Source organism: Hyla sarda, chromosome 2, assembly GCF_029499605.1.
Source record: "Hyla sarda isolate aHylSar1 chromosome 2, aHylSar1.hap1, whole genome shotgun sequence".
NCBI classification, from domain to species: domain Eukaryota; kingdom Metazoa; phylum Chordata; class Amphibia; order Anura; family Hylidae; genus Hyla; species Hyla sarda.
The window spans coordinates 36,414,824-36,433,607 of record NC_079190.1 but is presented as its reverse complement, the minus strand read 5'-3'; the positions used below and the strand labels follow the sequence as shown (position 1 = coordinate 36,433,607).

The 18,784-nt window shown below is 44.1% G+C and overlaps 1 protein-coding gene across 4 annotated transcripts in view; it reads right to left on the bottom strand.

Moving 5' to 3' along the window:
- CNTN5 (contactin 5) overlaps positions 1–18,784 on the bottom strand; it is a 1,441,523-nt gene that overhangs the window by 82,075 nt on the left and 1,340,664 nt on the right. For all 4 annotated transcript variants that reach the window (XM_056561527.1, XM_056561528.1, XM_056561529.1 and 1 more), the window contains 2 exons: positions 4,284–4,354; positions 1,569–1,803 (listed from right to left, as the gene is read on the bottom strand). In XM_056561527.1, coding sequence (XP_056417502.1) covers positions 1,569–1,803; positions 4,284–4,354 — 306 coding nt within the window. The remainder of the gene's footprint in view (positions 1–1,568; positions 1,804–4,283; positions 4,355–18,784) is intronic.

The window sequence follows — 18,784 nt, the reverse complement described above, 5'->3', positions numbered from 1 at the left end:
ATCTCATATCTATCTATCTATCTCATATCTATCTATCTCATATCTATCTATCTATCTATCTCATATCTATCTATCTCATATCTATATATCTCATATCTATCTATCTATCTATCTCATATCTATCTATCTCATATCTATCTATCTCATATCTATCTATCTCATATCTATCTATCTCATATCTATCTATCTCATATCTATCTATCTCATATCTATCTCATATCTATCTATCTATCTCATATCTATCTATCTCATATCTATCTATCTATCTATCTATCTATCTATCTATCTATCTACAAAGCAAAAATAAACAGTGGCACAAGCTTGAAAATGGCTGGGTGAGCCAGCTGAAACGTTGCCTAACATGTTTTTTTGAAATAAATTTAAATCACCTTTCTTTTTTTCACTTGGTGTGCCACTGTTTATTTTTGCTTTGTGTCTTGGAGGGGTCCCCAACCTGGACCTGACACAGTAGGCACCCGTGCACCTTTTTTCCTCTGGAGTGCTGCTTTCCTGTTCCTTATCTATCTATCTATCTCATATCTATCTATCTCACATCTATCTATCTCATATCGATCTATCTATCTATCTATCTCATATCTATCTATATCTATCTATCTATCTCATATCTATCTATCTCATATCTCTCTATCTCATATCTATCTATCTATCTCATATCTATCTATCTCTCTATCTATCTATCTATCTCATATCTATCTATATCTATCTATCTATCTCATATCTATCTATCTCATATCTATCTATCTCATATCTATCTATCTATCTATCTATCTATCTCATATCTATCTATCTCATATCTATCTATCTCCTATCTATCTATCTCATATCTATCTATATCTATCTATCTATCTCATATCTATCTATCTATCTCATATCTATCTATCTATCTATCTATCTCATATCTATCTATCTCTCTATCTATCTACAGTATACTAGATGAAACTACAGATCTGTCCATTCTGGGCTTTCCTTGAGTTTAGTGGAGGAGTCCAGTTTCTCATGATACAAATGTACAAAATGTGGCAGACTCGTGATTCTAAGCTAGTCATGTGACACACGTTAGAATATACTGAGCCACAAGGAAATATAAGGAAGGACACATCTGTATTAGACACTTTACACACATTCATGTAACTTGTGAATGTCAAATATAGTGTATATGGCGGCACAAGATATACGTGGTTACATGTTGGGTCCTGCATCAGAGCCTCATGCTATGTCTTAAAGGGGAACTCCACTTTAGATAAACTTACTCAACAGGGCTCAACATCTGCTGCGCACAAGGAGGCCATCTTGAAAAATGGGGGCAGTGTTGTGGAACACTCAGGGGGAAAAGCGACACCCAAAGATGAGAGAAATGGCTCAGTTTGGGAGATTGGTGTGTGGGGGGGGGTGCCTTCACTCCCCAAAATCAGACCCTTACCCCCTGTCTTGTGGTGTAAAGTAGAGTACCCACATAAACCTCATAACTGCATCCATGGTGAACCATTCCCAATTGACCTACATGAAATGCATGTTTGCTCAACAGTGATTTCCCCAAGACTACTCACCTCCTTCTGCAGAGCAGATGAACACGATGTCACTGAAGGGTCCATCGCCTTTATTATTGTACACGCCAACTTTAACTTCAAAAGGGGTGAGTGGTGGGGTGCTCTCATCTCTGTAGATAAATTTAGAGGCATCGGAAGAGGTCACCATTTTTTCCTTCCATCCTCTCGTGTCATTGGGCCTGAAAGCCACGATGTATCCAAATCCTTCACCATTCTGGAACTCTTCAGAGATGGGCTGTAGGAAAGATATATCCATGATTAATGGGTGCAACCAAAAAAAGAATCCTGATTTTTGTTATAGGGGTACTCCGGTGGAAATCTTTTTTTTTTTTTTTTTTTAATGAACTGGTGCCAGAAAGTTAAATAGATTTGTAAATTTTAAATAAAAAGAGGGGCACGTACGTGCACTCACTGCAAAGCAGAGACGGTTGGGTCTGGTAGTCCGGTAACGGGATGCCTGGTCACGGCATAGGCGCTGGTGTGTGGCGCTCGGAGGCTACGCCGGCAGTTTCGCACGTAAGTGCGTGCTTCTTCCGGCCTCTATGAGGCCGGAAGAAGCACGCACTTACGTGCGAAACTGCCGGCGTAGCCTCTGAGCGCCACACACCAGCGCCTATGCCGTGACCCGGTGACCCGTTACCGGACGTCCAGACCCGACCGTCTCTGCTTTGCGGTGAGTGCACGTATGTGCCCCTCTTTTTGTTTATACTGGACACTTTACACTTTTGTATATGCACCCCACAGGAGACATTGACATAGGTTGCCTAGGATCGCTCCGTTGTTTATATAAGGTGATATTGCTCCTTGAGTGCTCTTCCTCTTTCTTTTGCTTTTGTAGATTAGTTAATGACTTCTATTAAAAAATCTTAATCCTTCCAGTACTTTTTAGCAGCTGTATGGTAAAGAGGAAATTCATTACTTTTTGAATTTCTTTTTTGTCTTGTCCACAGTGCTCTCTGCTGACACCTCTGTCCGTGTCAGGAACTGTCCAGAGTAGCATAGGTTTGCTATGGGGATTTTCTCCTGCTCTGGACAGTTCCTGATATGGGCATCAGGTGTCAGCAGAGAGCACTGTGGACAAGACAAAAAAAAAATGAAGATTTTCCTCTGTAGCAAACAGCTGCTAAAAAGTACTGAAAGGATTAAGATTTTTTAATAGAAGTAATTTACAAATCTGTTTAACTTTCTGGCACCAGTTTATTTAAAAAAAAAGTTTTCCACCGGAGTACCCCTTTAATACGTAATGCCCCCCTTTAGATCATTACTAACCTATTTTTCCTATTTTCACAGTGGCTAAGATTTATTTGGGCCAACTTCCTACAGCAATGCAATATAATATAGACACAACCTTAATGTGGGCATCTCATTGGCTCCCAGAATCTCTACAAACAATGGATTTTGCAGGTGAAAGCTGTAGCATTATTTTGTTTTTTAAATCAATTGGAGCCAGAAAGTTAAACAGATTTGTAAATCACTTCTATTAAAAAATCTTAATCCTCCCAGTACTTTTTAGGGGCTGTATACTAAAGAGAAATCCAAAAAAGAAATGCATTTCCTGTGATGCCCTGACCACAGTGCTCTCTGCTGACCTCTGCTGTCCATTTTAGGAACAGGAGAAAATCCCCACAGAAAACATATGCTGCTTTGGAAAGTTCCTAAAATGGGCAGCAGAGGTCAGCAGAGAGCACTGTGGTCATGACATCAGAGGAAATGCATTTCTTTTTTGGATTTCTCTTTAGTATACAGCCCCTATAAAGTACTGGAAGGATTAAGATTTTTTTAATAGAAGTGATTTACAAATTTGTTTAACTTTCTGGCACCAGTTGATTTAAAACATAAAAAGGTTTCCACGGGAGTACCCCTTTAAAGGAATTATACCAACATCAAGTTTTTCCCTATCACTGGTGGAAGCAGTCAGACCCCTACTGATCAGATAGTTATCCATATCCTATTAATAGGGGATAACTTTTGATGTTGGAAAATCCACTTTAAGTGGTCCCCTTCAAATTAAAGGGGTTGTTTAGAAGTATAAAACCAGAGCAAACTTCCTTCCAAAATAGTGCCACCCCTGGTCTCAGGTTGTGTGTGGTATTGCAGCCCAGTTTTATTGAAGTAAACGGAGTTGTAATACCCATCTCTGTTTTTGGAAGACATTAGCTAAGGGTTTCTTTTCCCAGACAACCATTTTAATAAATAATGCAATACATTAACATTTAAAACTCTCCAAGCTGTGTGACATCGACCCTAAAGGCCCGAATATGAGCACACACTCACACTATTATGGACTGATCCCAGAACATTAACATATTTAAAGAGATCTCCGGCAAAAAATAACTCATCCCCTATCCACAGGATATGGGATAAGTAGCTGATGCCGGGGGGTCCGACCGCTGGGGCCCACCTCAATCACGGAGGGGACTCGGTGCTCAGTGAGGAGCGTGTGCTGGAGCCATTCATTCCTATGGGAGCACGAAAAGACCTGAGTACAGCACTCAGGCATCATCGGCGCCCCCATCGAAATGAATGGAGCGTGTGCTGTCTACCGGTAGACGACACGCGCTCCTCAATGAGAACACCAGGGTCCTGTCCCAGTGATCGCAGAGAGCCCCAGTGATTGGACCCCCCCGCAATCACCTACTTATCCCCTATCCTGTGGATAGGGGATAAGTTATTTTTCATCAGAGTACTCCTTTAAGAAAACATGGATTTACATACCTCCCATGTTATCACCAATTCATGACGTCTACCGCTTCCCCCGCTGACATTTGCTGGAGGAGTTTTTGGCACTAAAATAAAAAAAAGCCAAATTTAACATCCTCTTCTATTGCATTATGATATGAGCAGATATTAGATTCCAACAGATAGGATATTCCATTTAATGATGCTTGTTTATTGCATATATTGAAACCTAACCAGAGAAATTTACTTAAATGGGTGATCCAGAAAAAAAACAACAACTTTTGTTTATATATCAACTGGCTCCAGAAAGTTAAACAGATTTGTAAATTACTTCTATAAAAAAAAATCCTAATCCTTTTAGTACTTATGAGCTGCTGAAGTCGAGTTGTTCTTTTCTGTCTAAGTGCTCTCTGATGACACCTGTCTCGGGAACTGTCCAGAGTAGAAGCAAATCCCCATAGAAACCTCTTTTACTTCCCGAGACAAGCAGAGATGTCAGCAGAGAGCACTGTTGCCAGACAGAAAAGAACAATTCAACTTCAGCAGCCGATAATTATTGGAAGGATTAAGATTTTTTAAGAAATAATTTACAAACCTGTTTAATTTTCTGGTGCCAGTTAATATTTAAAAACTACCCCTTTCATAGGACCTTATGAAAGTTGTATGGCAGTGGAAATAGAGCATGAGAGGTATAATAGATGACTTATCGGTTGCTTTCCACATACTGTATATTAATAAGATAAGGTAAATATATACATAAGAAGGCAGCCTAAATGATCCAATGCAATAATATTACAATTATGGACTTTAGGTGAATACTGTTTGTAAATATGCTCGTGGCGGGTTCTTCGGGTCCTCCCAGTAGTACACACATAGATACTTCCTCCCTTGTATCTCTAGTCAATCACAATACAGCACAACACATAACCTGCAACTTAATACTGTGTCATGACATGGTGCTGGGAAAAGTGCAGGTGCACACTGTTCTGGGCTGATAATGTACACAGTAAACTACTATTTATATTACATGTGGGGAAAAAAGTGGTTTCAGATGGCGCTGGGTTTTTGCTAGGGGCCGATATGTGAGCAGATATGAAAGAAACAGCAAGGAAAGGGTTACCCTAAGAATTGAACAGGCTGGAGGTGATGACATGGAGAGTACGCTACTGTAAATGGCATGTTGGGGCAGAAAGAGTTACTGCAGCATGGGCTTTTTGCAAAAAAAATTAATAAATAACCAGCAGCAAAGCAAGGAAATGAGAGGGGTGTCAGGGTCCGGACTAGCAGCTGGTGAAGACACTGGAGGTGGATCCTCTGTACCAGAGAGGCGATGACGCGGGCCGTACTGGGGAATCGGTTCTAAGCAGTTACTGGTGTTCACCAGAGCCCGCCGCAAAGCAGGATGGACTTGCTGCGGCAGTAACTACCAGGTCATGTTCCCCAGTAGTGACTCGCCCTCTCTGGCAGCTGAGACTGGCGCGGTACACAAGGACTAGACAGAGGCAAGGTCAGACGTAGCAGAAGGTCAGAGCAGGCAGCGAGGTTCGTAGTCAGGGGCAACAGCAGAAGGTCAAGGTACACAGGCTTGGGACACACTAAACACTTTCTCAGGGCACAAGGCAACAAGATCCGGCAAGGAGAGGAAGGGGAAGTGGGTTTTTATAGGTTAGGGAGTGATAGGAAGTGATTGGGCCAGGCACCAATTAGTGGTGCACTGGCCCTAGGGAGCGGGGCCGCGCGCGCTGGGCGGAAGCAGACGGGGGCGAGAGGTGAGTGAGACGGGGCACGACCCGAGGGCGGACACGAGCCGTGCCTCGGATCGCGTCCCCTCCGGGGACCAGAGAGCAGCACTCGCGGTCAGCAATGCCGACTGGAGCGCTGCAGACAGAGGAACGCCATGAGCACTCCGGGGAGGCAGCGGGACCCGGAACACTCGGCGTGACAGTACCCCCCCCCCTTGGGTTTCCCCCTCTTCTTGGAACCGAGGAATCTGTAGATGAGTTCTTTGTCTAGAATATTGTCCTCTGGCTCCCAAGACCTCTCTTCGGGACCACAATTCTCCCAATAAACAAGACATTTTTTTTTTACCTCTGACAATCTTTGAAGCGAGAATTTTTTTAACCGAGAAGATGTCAGAGGAGCCCGAGACAGGAGCAGGAACGGTGACCTTGGGGGAAAAGCGGTTAAGAATGAGAGGCTTGAGAAGGGAAACATGAAAGGAGTTAGGAATACGAAGAGAAGGAGGAAAATGGAGCTTGTAAGAGACAGGGTTGATTTGACTTTTGACCCTAAATGGCCCGAGGTAACGTGGACCCAGCTTGTAGCTAGGGACATGGAACCGAATATATTTGGCAGAGAGCCACATTTTGTCACCAGGGGCAAAGACAGGAGGAATTCTTCTCTTCATGTCCACATGTTTCTTCATACGAGAGGAGGCCAGCGAGAGCGACTTTTGAGTCTCCTTCCTAATAGAGGAAAAGTCCCGGGTCAAATCATCTACAGCAGGGACTCCAGATGAAGTGGGGATAGGGAGGGGGGAAGCGGGTGACGGCCGTACAGCACAAAGAATGGAGACTTGGTGGATGACTCAGAGTCTTTGAAATTGTACGAGAATTTGGCCCAGGGTAACAGGTCAACCCAATCATCTTGGCGGGAGGAGATAAAATGTTGCAGGTAATCACCAAGGATTTGGTTTACTCTCTCCACTTGTCCATTAGATTGCGGGTGGTAGGCGGAGGAAAAATTCTATTTAATCTTTAATTGGGTGCAGAGTGCTCTCCAGAATTTCGAGACAAATTGAACGCCTCTATCGGAGACGATATGCGTAGGCAGTCCGTGGAGACGAAAAATTAGCAAAAAAAAATGCTTCGCCAATTGTGGCGCAGAAGGGAGGCCAGGGAGTGGAACGAAATGGGCCATTTTGGAGAATCGATCAACGACCACCCAAATGACAGTGTTGCCATGGGATACAGGAAGGTCAGTGACGAAGTCCATCCCTATGTGTGACCAAGGCTGTTCGGGTACTGGCAGAGGAAGAAGAAGACCCGCGGGCCTTTGGCGAGGAATTTTATCACGTGCGCAGACAGTACAGGAGCGTACGAAGTCAGTTACATCTTTTTCAAGGGAAGGCCACCAATAGTGTCTGGAAATCAACTGAGTGGATTTCTTGATTCCAGCGTGACCCGCCAAGTTGGAGGAGTGACCCCATTTGAGAGTCCGGAGGCGAAGACGTGGAGGGACAAAGGTTTTTCCTGGAGGAACTGGTGCCAGGGAAGCCGGAGCAGCAGAGATCAGACACTCAGGGGGAACGATGTGTTGGGGAGAGGTTTCTGCCTCCGTGGCATCAGTGGAACGAGATAGGGCATCCGCCCTGACATTCTTGACTGCAGGCCGAAAATGTATCTGGAAATTAAAGCGCGCGAAGAACAATGACCACCTGGCCTGGCGAGGATTTAAGCGCTGAGCGGACTGTAGATATGACAGATTTTTGTGGTCAGTGTAGATGGTGATCGGGTGGAGAGACCCTTCCAGGAGATGCCTCCACTCCTCGAGTGCCATTTTAATGGCCAGCAATTCTGGGTCACCAATAGCGTAATTTTTTTCAGGAGAAGAAAATTTTTGGAGAAAAAACCGCAAGTGATGTTTTTTCCACTGATCCACTGAAGCCTCGAGGAAGAATGGCTTCAGTGGATCAGGCCTAGTCAAGACTGGTGCGGAGGCGAAGGCGGCCTTAAGGCGAGTAAAAGCTTTTTCCGCTTGGGGAGGCCAGGATCTCGGATTCGCATCTTTCTTGGTCAGAGCCACAATGGGAGCCACGATAGTGGAGAAGTGGGGGATAAACTGACGGTAGTAATTAGCGAATCCGAGGAAACGCTGGATAGAGCGAAGTCCAGAGGGGCGTGGCCAATCCAAGACTGCGGAGAGCTTATCGGGGTCCATTTGAAGGCCCTGTCCTGAGAGCAGATATCCTAGGAAAGGAAGACAGGCACGTTCAAAGAGGCATTTTTCAATTTTGGCGTAGAGATGGTTAACTCGGAGACGCTGGAGCACTTGGCGAACATGGAGGTGGTGTTCCTCTAGGTTGAAGGAGAAGATTAGAATGTCATCGAGATAGACCACCACGCAAGTATACAACAAGTCCCGGAAGATCTCATTGACAAAGTCTTGGAAGACTGCAGGGGCGTTGCAAAGACCGAATGGCATGACCAGGTATTCGAAGTGACCATCTCTAGTGTTAAAAGCAATATTCCACTCATCTCCTGCACGAATTCTGATGAGATTGTACGCGCCCCTGAGGTCAAGCTTGGTAAAAATCTTTGCTCCGCGCAGCCGGTCAAAGAGTTCCGAGATGAGTGGCAGAGGGTAGCGGTTCTTTATAGTGATCTTATTGAGGCCGTGGTAGTCTATACAAGGGCGTAGAGACCCATCCTTCTTGGCAACAAAGAAGAATCCTGCTCCAGCAGGAGAAGGAGACTTCCTGATGAAACCTTTTTTGAGATTCTCCTGAATATATTCCGTCATGGCCTCAGTTTCCGGAGCGGAGAGAGGGTAAATCCTGCCACGGGGCGGCGTGGTCCCAGGGAGCAAGTCAATAGGGCAGTTGTAGGGCCTATGTGGTGGTAAGACCTCTGCCTGTTTTTTGCAAAAGATGTCAGAAAAGTCTTGATAGGCCTTTGGAAGGCCGAGCAAAGGAGAAGCAATAGAGACTTGGCTGGTGGGAAGCGACCTAAGGCAGCGTGAGTGGCAGGAAGAGCCCCAGGATTTTATGTCCCCCGTGGTCCAGTCGAGGGTAGGAGAATGCCGCTGGAGCCAGGGTAAGCCAAGAAGGATGTCAGAGGTGCAGTTAGGCAGGAAAAAGAACTCAATCTTTTCTTGATGGAGAACCCCCACGGTCATGCGTACAGGGGCCGTGCGGTAACGCACGGTAGAATTCAGGTGTTCTCCATTAACTGAGGAAATGTAGAAGGGCTTGACTAGACGGATAACAGGGATGTTAAACCGGCTGATGAAGGAGGCTTTTATGAAGTTTCCTGCTGAACCGGAGTCCAAGAATGCCTCCACAGAAAAGGAGGCTTTATCAGCTGGAGAAATCCGCACTGGAATAGTCAGGCGTGGAGAGGAGGAATTTACACCCAGTGATGCCTCTCCCACGTTCACTAGGTGCGAGCGTTTCCCTGACGCTGAGGACGAAGAGGACAATCCTTTAGGAAATGTTCTGAGCTTGCACAGTATAGGCATAAGTTCTCGTTCCTCCGGCGAGTCCTCTCTTGTTGGGTCAGGCGAGACCGGTCCACTTGCATGGCCTCCTCAGCGGGAGGCACAGTAACAGACTGCAAAGGATGCTGGAAGAGAGGAGCCAGGCGCGGGTATCGCCTGGTGCGAACAAGATCTTTCTCCTGGCGGAGCTCCTGGCGTCTCTCAATGTAGCGCATATCAATGCGGGTAGCCAGGTGGATTAGTTCGGTCAGGGAGGAGGGTATCTCTCGTGCGGCCAGACAATCCTTAATATGGCTGGATAAACCTTTTTTAAAGGTCACGCAGAGAGCCTCATTGTTCCAGGCCAACTCAGAGGCCAAAGTCCGGAATTGTATGGCGTATTCGCCCACGGTAGAGTCTCCTTGGACAAGGTTCAGTAAGGCAGTTTCCGCGGATGAGGCACGGGCAGGTTCCTCAAAGACACTGCGGACGTCAGAAAAGAAAGACTGGACTGAGGCAGTGGCAGGATCGTTGTGGTCCCAAAGCGGCGTGGCCCAGGCCAAGGCCTTCCCAGAAAGTAGACTGACGACGAACGCCACCTTAGACCGTTCTGTGGGGAATTGGTCCGACAACATCTCTAAGTGCAGGGAGCATTGGGACAAGAATCCCTGGCATTTTTTAGAGTCCCCGTCAAACTTATCTGGGAGAGACAGGCGGACCCTAGCAGAAGAAGCAGCAGCTCGGAGAGGAGGAGATGCTGGAGCTGGCGGTTTTGGCTGTGGAGGCAGGAGCTGTTGAATCATGGCGATCAACTGCGACAGCTGTTGTCCTTGTTGAGCAATTTGCTGGGATTGCTGGGCAACCACGGAGGTGAGATCAGCGAGGCTTGGCAGCGGTACCTCAGCGGGATCCATGGCCGGATCTACTGTCAGGGTCCGGACTAGCGGCTGGTGAAGACACTGGAGGTGGATCCTCTGTACCAGAGAGGCGATGACGCGGGCTGTACTGGGGAATCGGTTCTAAGCAGTTACTGGTGTTCACCAGAGCCCGCCGCAAAGCAGGATGGACTTGCTGCGGCAGTAACTACCAGGTTGTGTTCCCCAGTAGCGACTCGACCTCTCTGGCAGCTGAGACTGGCGAGGTACACAAGGACTAGACAGAGGCGAGGTCAGACGTAGCAGAAGGTCAGGGCAGGCAGCGAGGTTCATAGTCAGGGGAAGGTCAAGGTACACAGGCTTGGGACACACTAAACGCTTTCTCAGGGCACAAGGCAACAAGATCCGTCAAGGAGAGGAAGGGGAAGTGGGTTTTTAAAGGTTAGGGAGTGATAGGAAGTGATTGGGCCAGGCACCAATTAGTGGTGCACTGGCCCTTTAAATTCAAGCAAGTTGGCTCGCGCCGGGAGGAAGCAGACGGGGGTGAGAGGTGAGTGAGACGGGGCGCGACCCGAGGGCGGACACGAGCCGTGCCTCGGATCGCGTCCCCTCCGGGGACCAGAGAGCAGCGCTCGCGGTCAGCAATGCCGACCGGAGCGCTGCAGACAGAGGAACGCCGTGAGCGCTCCGGGGAGGGGACAAGGGGAACATTGATTTACCTTGCATGGACATAAGATATTTTGGACACTCACATAATGTGGGTACACAGTTTTCCTCTCTCAATCCTCTCTCCAGCACAGAGCATGTGCCATGTCCTGCCCTGTACATTTTGTCTTGCCGTCTCTGTTACTACAGACAGATTTCCCCTAACAATAGGCAGTGGACAGAAGATTGCAGGGAAGGGCACACGCAGTGGACAACATGAGATACAGATGGTAGAGCAGTGTTTCCCAACCAACGCACCTCCAGCTGTCACAAAACTACAACTCCCCACATGCACAGACAGCCTTTGGCTGTCCGGGCATGTGGGGAGTTGTAGTTTTTAGTGATGAGCAGCAGGGGCCATATTCAAATGTGGGATATTTCGCAAATATATTGACGATTATTTGTCCTATGTTCACGAAATTCACATATTCGCTATGTTCATTCCCTTTTTTTTCCATGCGAAAATTTGCATGGGAAATTTGCATAAAAATTTGCATGTGTAAAAACGAAAAAAAAAATATGAAAATTTGCATGGAAAATTTGCATAAAAAATTTGCATGTGAAAAAGAACAAACAAACAAAAAGAATATTCGTCATTACGAATATATAGCATTATATTCTAAATATTCGCGAAATTGCGAAGTGCCGATATTCACGATAAAAATTTGTATTACGAATGTTTGTGCTCAACACTAGTAGTTTTGGACAGCTGGAGGCACACTGGTTGAGAAACACCGGGGTTATCCAGAAAGTTTGGTTGGGGTAGAGTCTCTCTGTCTTCTGTCTAGCTATTTGTGTACGCAATACTGAAAAAAGTGTCCTTGTAATCCCCGGGTTACTTGACTATCTGAAGAGCTGGGAGGATCAGGACTTAAGAATCAGAAGAACTATGTTGCATACTGTGTCGCTGAAATTACAACACAGTAGCGCTAAAGAAAATAAAGGATTTTTTTTTCAGTGCATTGCATCTCTCAGATAACCTTGATACGAAGGATACATTGGTAGAAAACAGTTTTTCTAGTAGAAACTGCAGTTTACTTTTTTCATATATAAAAGCATATAAAAGAATATCTAAAAGAAGTGCAGGGAAGTATAAACACAGGAATCAAACCCGGTAAGTCTAAACATGTGCATAGTGCTTTCCACAACAAAAGTAAAGAGAAAGCGGCTTATTTATCCCAACATCTCATGTGAATAGACCAAAAATTACTTGTATTCTATTCTACCTTTTAAGAGTTAAATGGGTATTCCAGGAATTTTTTTTATTTGACTATGCTACAGGGGCTGTAAAGTTAGAGTAGATCATAATATAGTGTCTGTACCTGTGTTTGACGGTTTTCTTACAATTCGTATGTGAATATTTATTTTTACCAGCATACAAAATGACTGTTGTCTCAGATTTTACCCAGCTTGCAATGCGGCCGAGACCTGACCTCACTAGTCAGCTGATGACAGGGAGCCTGTCTGCTTCAATGGGTGGAGAGATCGCTTGGTGGGAAAGAGATCAATCTGTAACTAATGCAACAGCTGTAAGCACCCTGATTTGAAAACCACAGGTCTTTTGAATGGATGCAGCTCATTTGTGTTTCAATGGGTGGGGTGGCTGATGTCTTTTAAGGTGTTATCCATTTTAGTACATACCCTAACAGACAGTAATGGACATACTTAGGAAGGATTTGTGCTTGTCTTGGGGATAAATGGCTATGTTGTGAGATTACCATAACACTGAAGCTATCTTTATGTGAACTGGCTATTTCCTGTTGAAGTTCATTCCCTCAAACTACAAGTCCCAGGATTCTTTGTTTACAAGTGTGAGGTCACTTCTCTCCCTTCCACAAGTCAGCCACCCCACCCATTAATTCACACCTGTGCTCCCTTCCATGCAACAGACCAGTGTTTACTGACCAGAGTGCCTCCAGCTGTTGCAAAACTATAATTCTTCCAGAATTATCTCCCCCCCCCCCCATACACAGCGGTCACTCCACCCATTGAAGCAGACAGGCTCTCCCTGAACACCTGACTAGCTATGTAATGTCTCAGGCCGGACTGCAACCTGGGAAAACCTGAGACGACAGTTATTTGGTTTGCTGCTAAAAATAAACATTGGGGAAAAAATCACAAAAGGATTGTGAGACCACCATCAAACACAGGTACAGACACTATATTATGTACTACACTAACTTTACAGCCCCTGTAGCACAGTCAAATAAAAAAAATCCCGAAATACCCCTTTTTGTGTAGGTTCAAACAGAGCGCATCCGCAGCATATTTTACACTGCGGATGCGCCATTGGCAGTCACAAGAGCAAGCTCCCTGCTGTGACCGGGTAGCGCTGTGTGTCCTCTCGCAGCAGGTGTTTACTGCGGGTAATTCGCCGCTACAAGCGGACACACAGAGCTACCCGGCCGCAGCAGGAAGCTCACTCTTGTGACTGCTATCTCCGCATCCGGAAAGTGAAATATGCTGCAGATGCGCTACCCTTGACTCTACCCTAAGAGCCATAACTCTCTTATTATTTAACTTCAGATCCATATGAGGGCCTGTTTTTTGTGGGACCAATTTTACTTTGTAATGACACTTTTAATTTTACCATGAAATTTATGGTATAGTTTTGCAATAGCTGGAGGCATGGTGGTTGGGAAATGTCAGGGTTATACACATAGTGGAGGTGTGATAGAGTTTCTCTGTCTTCTGTCTGGCCTTTTGTGTCTGCAATACTGAAAAAGTGTTCTCATCTAATCCCCAGGCTATCTGACTATATGAAGAGCTGGGAGGATCAGAAGAGGTTTAATATGTGGATTTTCTCCTACTCTGAACAGTTCCTGATATGGACAGAGGTGGCAGCAGAGAGCAGTGTGGTCAGACTGGAAAGAACTACACAACTTACAAAAAAAAAAAAAAAAACACCCAAAAAAAAGGTAGGACTTATACCGCATATACAGTATGGACACCCCAGATGGACTAAATGAGATAAGTCAGTGTAGACCATTGTCTTTATCTACATCAGATCAGACCCAACCATTACACCTCTTTAGCAGAAAGAAGAAAAATGTTGGTTTTAGTTTATTTTTACAGTACAAGGTCTTATTATCATAAATGCTGTTTTTCCTCTCTTTGTGGTATAAAGCTCTATCCTCGTGCCTTTACCTACCATACTCAATTACCGTGTTCACACTTCCCTAACTTTTTAAGATAGGCTTTTATGCACATTAATGTTTTTATTGTTGCCTTTTGTATGTAAAAAGTGTCAGAGAAACGTGCCAAGGTTCCAGGGTTATCTCTGAGACGCTACGCGCTCCTAATAATCCTTTATTTTCTCTGGCACTGCTGTTCTGTCACTTCAGCAACACAGTAAGCAGCCTAGTTATTCATATTCTTAAAGGGGTATTACAGGGTTTTTGACCTTCTAAGCTGGGGTAGATCGTGCCGTCGTTTGTGTTTTCATGTCCCCGTACCTTCTGCAATTTTGTGCCCTATGGATAAATGTGGTCTCGATCCTTTACCAGCTTGCTGTGTGGCTCGAGACAACGTGCCGCAGGTCAGGAGGTTTGTTTGCTTCTCATTTTCCCCATTTTCCCTGACAAGCCGGCAACCTAATGACGTGGGCGCTCATCTCTACGATCCGCCATGCCTGCTTTGAATGGGTCCATGCCATCTGCAGACTGTGTCACACATGACTGTGCCCCATGTGATGCATTCAACACAGGCATGGGACGTAGAGAGGGATGGGACACATCATCAGGAGGCTGGCTTGTCAGGAAAGACCAGAAGCAGCCAAGCCTCCTGCAAGCTGGGAAAGGCTCTAGACAACCCTAATCCATAATGCAGAAGGTCCAACCCAGGCAGGCAATTAACCCCTTAAGGACGCAGGACGTAAATGTACGTCCTGGTGAGGTGGTACTTAACGCACCAGGACGTACATTTACGTCCTAAGCATAACCGCGGGCATCGGAGCGATGCCCGTGTCATGCGCGGCTGATCCCGGCTGCTGATCGCAGCCAGGGACCCGCCGGCAATGGCCGACGCCCGCGATCTCGCGGGCGTCCGCCATTAACCCCTCAGGTGCCGGGATCAATACAGATCCCGGCATCTGCGGCGGTTCGCGATTTAAATGAACGATCGGATCGCCCGCAGCGCTGCTGCGGGGATCCGATCATTCATAACGCCGCACGGAGGTCCCCTCTCCTTCCTCCGTGCGGCTCCCGGCATCTCCTGCTCTGGTCTGTGATCGAGCAGACCAGAGCAGGAGATGACCGATAATACTGATCTGTTCTATGTCCTATACATAGAACAGATCAGTATTAGCAATCATGGTATTGCTATGAATAGTCCCCTATGGGGACTATTCAAGTGTAAAAAAAAATGTAAAAAAATGTAAAAGTAAAAGTAAAAAAAAAGTGAAAAATCCCCTCCCCCAATAAAAAAGTAAAACGTCTGTTTTTTCCTATTTTACCCCCAAAAAGCGTAAAAAACATTTTTTATAGACATATTTGGTATCGCCGCGTGCGTAAATGTCCGAACTATTAAAATAAAATGTTAATGATCCCGTACGGTGAACGGCGTGAACGAAAAAAAATAAAAAAAAGTCCAAAATTCCTACTTTTTTAATACATTTTATTAAAAAAAAAAATATAAAAAATTTATTAAAAGTTTTTTATATGCAAATGTGGTATCAAAAAAAAGTACAGATCATGGCGCAAAAAATGAGCCCCCATACCGCCGCTTATACAGAAAAATAAAAAAGTTAGAGGTCATCAAAATAAAGGGATTATAAATGTACTAATTTGGTTAAAAAGTTTGTGATTTTTTTTAAGCGCAACAATAATATAAAAGTATATAATAATGGGTATCATTTTAATCGTATTGACCCTCAGAATAAAGAACACACATCACTTTTACCATAAATTGTACGGCGTGAAAACAAAACCTTCCAAAATTAGCAAAATTGCGTTTTTCGTTTTAATTTCACCACAAAAATAGTGTTTTTTGGTTGCGCCATACATTTTATGATATAATGAGTGATGTCATTACAAAGGACAACTGGTCGCGCAAAAAACAAGCCCTCATACTAGTCTGTGGATGAAAATATAAAAGAGTTATGATTTTTAGAAGGCGAGGAGGAAAAAATGAAAACGTAAAAATTAAATTGTCTGAGTCCTTAAGGCCAAAATGGGCTGAGTCCTTAAGGGGTTAAAGGGTACCTCTCATCAAAAATTTTTTTTTTGATATATTATAGATTAATGTATGCAGAATAACTTTACAATTGCATGTTATTAAAAAATATGCTTCTTTGTATTTAATTTTCCACTTTGAAGAAATGACCACTAGGGGTCTCCCTACCAGTCCTGGCAGCAAGCATTTCAGACTCATGCTGGAGTCCTAAACACTTCGAGCTGCCAGTCTGCTTTGTTCACAAAGGAGAACACTCAGCGCTGCCAGCCTGCTTTGTTCACAGCCTGTTTGGCTGTGAACAAAGCAGGCTGGCAGCTTTGAGTGTTTAGGACTCCAGCATGAGTCAGAAATGTTTGCTGACAGGACTGATCGGGAAAAATACAATAGAAAGAAGCATATTTTTCATTAACATGCTATTGGAAAGTTATTCAACATTCATTAATCTAAAATATATCAAAAGTTTATTTGATGAGAGGTACCCTTTAAAAAAAGTGAAAGGGGTATAAGTGAAAGGGGGGATTTTTTATTTTATTTTTATCCCTCGAGCCCATGATGCCAAGTTATAATACTGTGTTATTTGCTGCTATTACTTTTGCCTCTTTGTCCTGTTCTCATACATGGGACTTAAATGGGCACTGTCACCAACTTTATTTTTTGATATGTTGTAGTACTTATGTACTACAACATATCTCTAATATACTTTTATTTTTTTATTTTTTTATTAAAAAGGTTTAATTTACATTTAAAAACCGGCCACTGAAAAAGGACTGATTTTGGAGTGGCAATCAGTCCTTTTTCAGTTAGGCTGCACTCGCTCCCTGCCTGTCAATCAGACAGGCGGGAGCGAGCGCATTGGCTCCCCGGCCACTGGCTGGGAGGCCACTCCTCCCACACATCGCCGCCGTCTCGTTGCCGCCGCTGTCCCTGCACGCCCGCTGCTGGACTCTGCAGTAACTGCAAGTGTAATGAGGGAACGGGGTATGCGGAGCGGGGGGTTGGGGGGGAGGAGTGAACGGGCTAGTGCCGTAGCGGGGGTGGAAACGGGCTAGCAAAAAAAAAAAATAGGATGGTGGGAGCTACCCTTTAAACCCGGAAGTGTGTGCAAGCCTTTTTATATTACTGTTGTCTCTGACCTTTCCCAGCATTCAATGCGGCTAGAAACAATATGACATATGTCACATGTTCTCCAGAAAGGCATGTCTATGGCTGTGTGGATAGCATTACTTTAGTAAATTCCTTCCACCCTGCTATCAACACACCCACTTTGTTAATAACAGCACAGGCAAAGATATATAATCCCATAATAATGCACAAAATATTAAAGGGGTACTCACGTGGAAAACTTTTTTTTTTAATCAACAGAGAGCACTGTGTTAAAAAAATAAAATAATTTACTCTGTAGTATTCAGCAGCTAATAGGTATTGTTGAGCGGCATAGGCCATATTCGAATTCACGAATATTCGCGAATATATGGACGAATATTCGCAATATTTGCGAATATTCGCATATTCGTAATATTCTCGTTTTATTTTCGCATATGCGAATATCACGTATGCAAAAATTAACCTATGCGAACATTTGCATATGCAACAATTTGCATAAGCGAAAATTCGCATATGTGAACATTTGCATATGCAAATTTTCGTTTATGCGAAAATTCGCACACCGGTCTCACACAGTAGTATTAGAGCCTTCTTTACACCACACAAGCTGGAAGCAGAGAGGGATGATCACTGTGATGTGTACTGTGAAAAAAAAACAAAAAAAAAAAACGAATATTCGTAATTACGAATATATAGCGATATAATAGCAATATATTGCGAATATTCGCGAGCAACACTACTAATAAGTACTGGAAGGATTAAGATTTTTTAATAGAAGTAATTTACAAATCTGTTTAGCTTTCTGGCACCAGTTGATTTAAAAAAAAAAAGTTTTCCCCCCGGAGTACCCCTTTAACCCCTTAAGGACTCAGGGTTTTTCCGTTTTTGCACTTTCGTTTTTTTCTCCTTACCTTTTAAAAATCATAACCCTTTCAATTTTCCACCTAAAAATCCATATTATGGCTTATTTTTTGCGTCTTCAATTCTACTTTACAGTGACATTAGTCATTTTACCCAAAAATGCACGGCGAAAGGAAAAAAAAATCATTGTGCGACAAAATCGAAGAAAAAACGCCATTTTGTAACTTTTGGGGACTTCCGTTTCTATGCAGTGCATATTTCGGTAAAAATGGCACCTTATCATTATTCTGTAGGTCCATACGGTTAAAATGATACCCTACTTATATAGGTTTGATTTTGTCGCACTTCTGGAAAAAATCATAACTGCATGCAGGAAAATTTATACATTTAAAAATGTCCTCTTCTGACCCCTATAACTTTTTTATTTTTCCACGTACGGGGCGGTATGAGGACTCATTTTTTGTGCCGTGATCTGAAGTTTTTATCGGTATGATTTTTGTTTTGATCGGACTTTTTGATCACTTTTTATTCATTTTTTTAATGGTATAAAAAGTGACCAAAATACGCTTTTTTGGACTTTGGAATTTTTTTGCGCATACGCCATTGACCGTACGGTTAAATTAA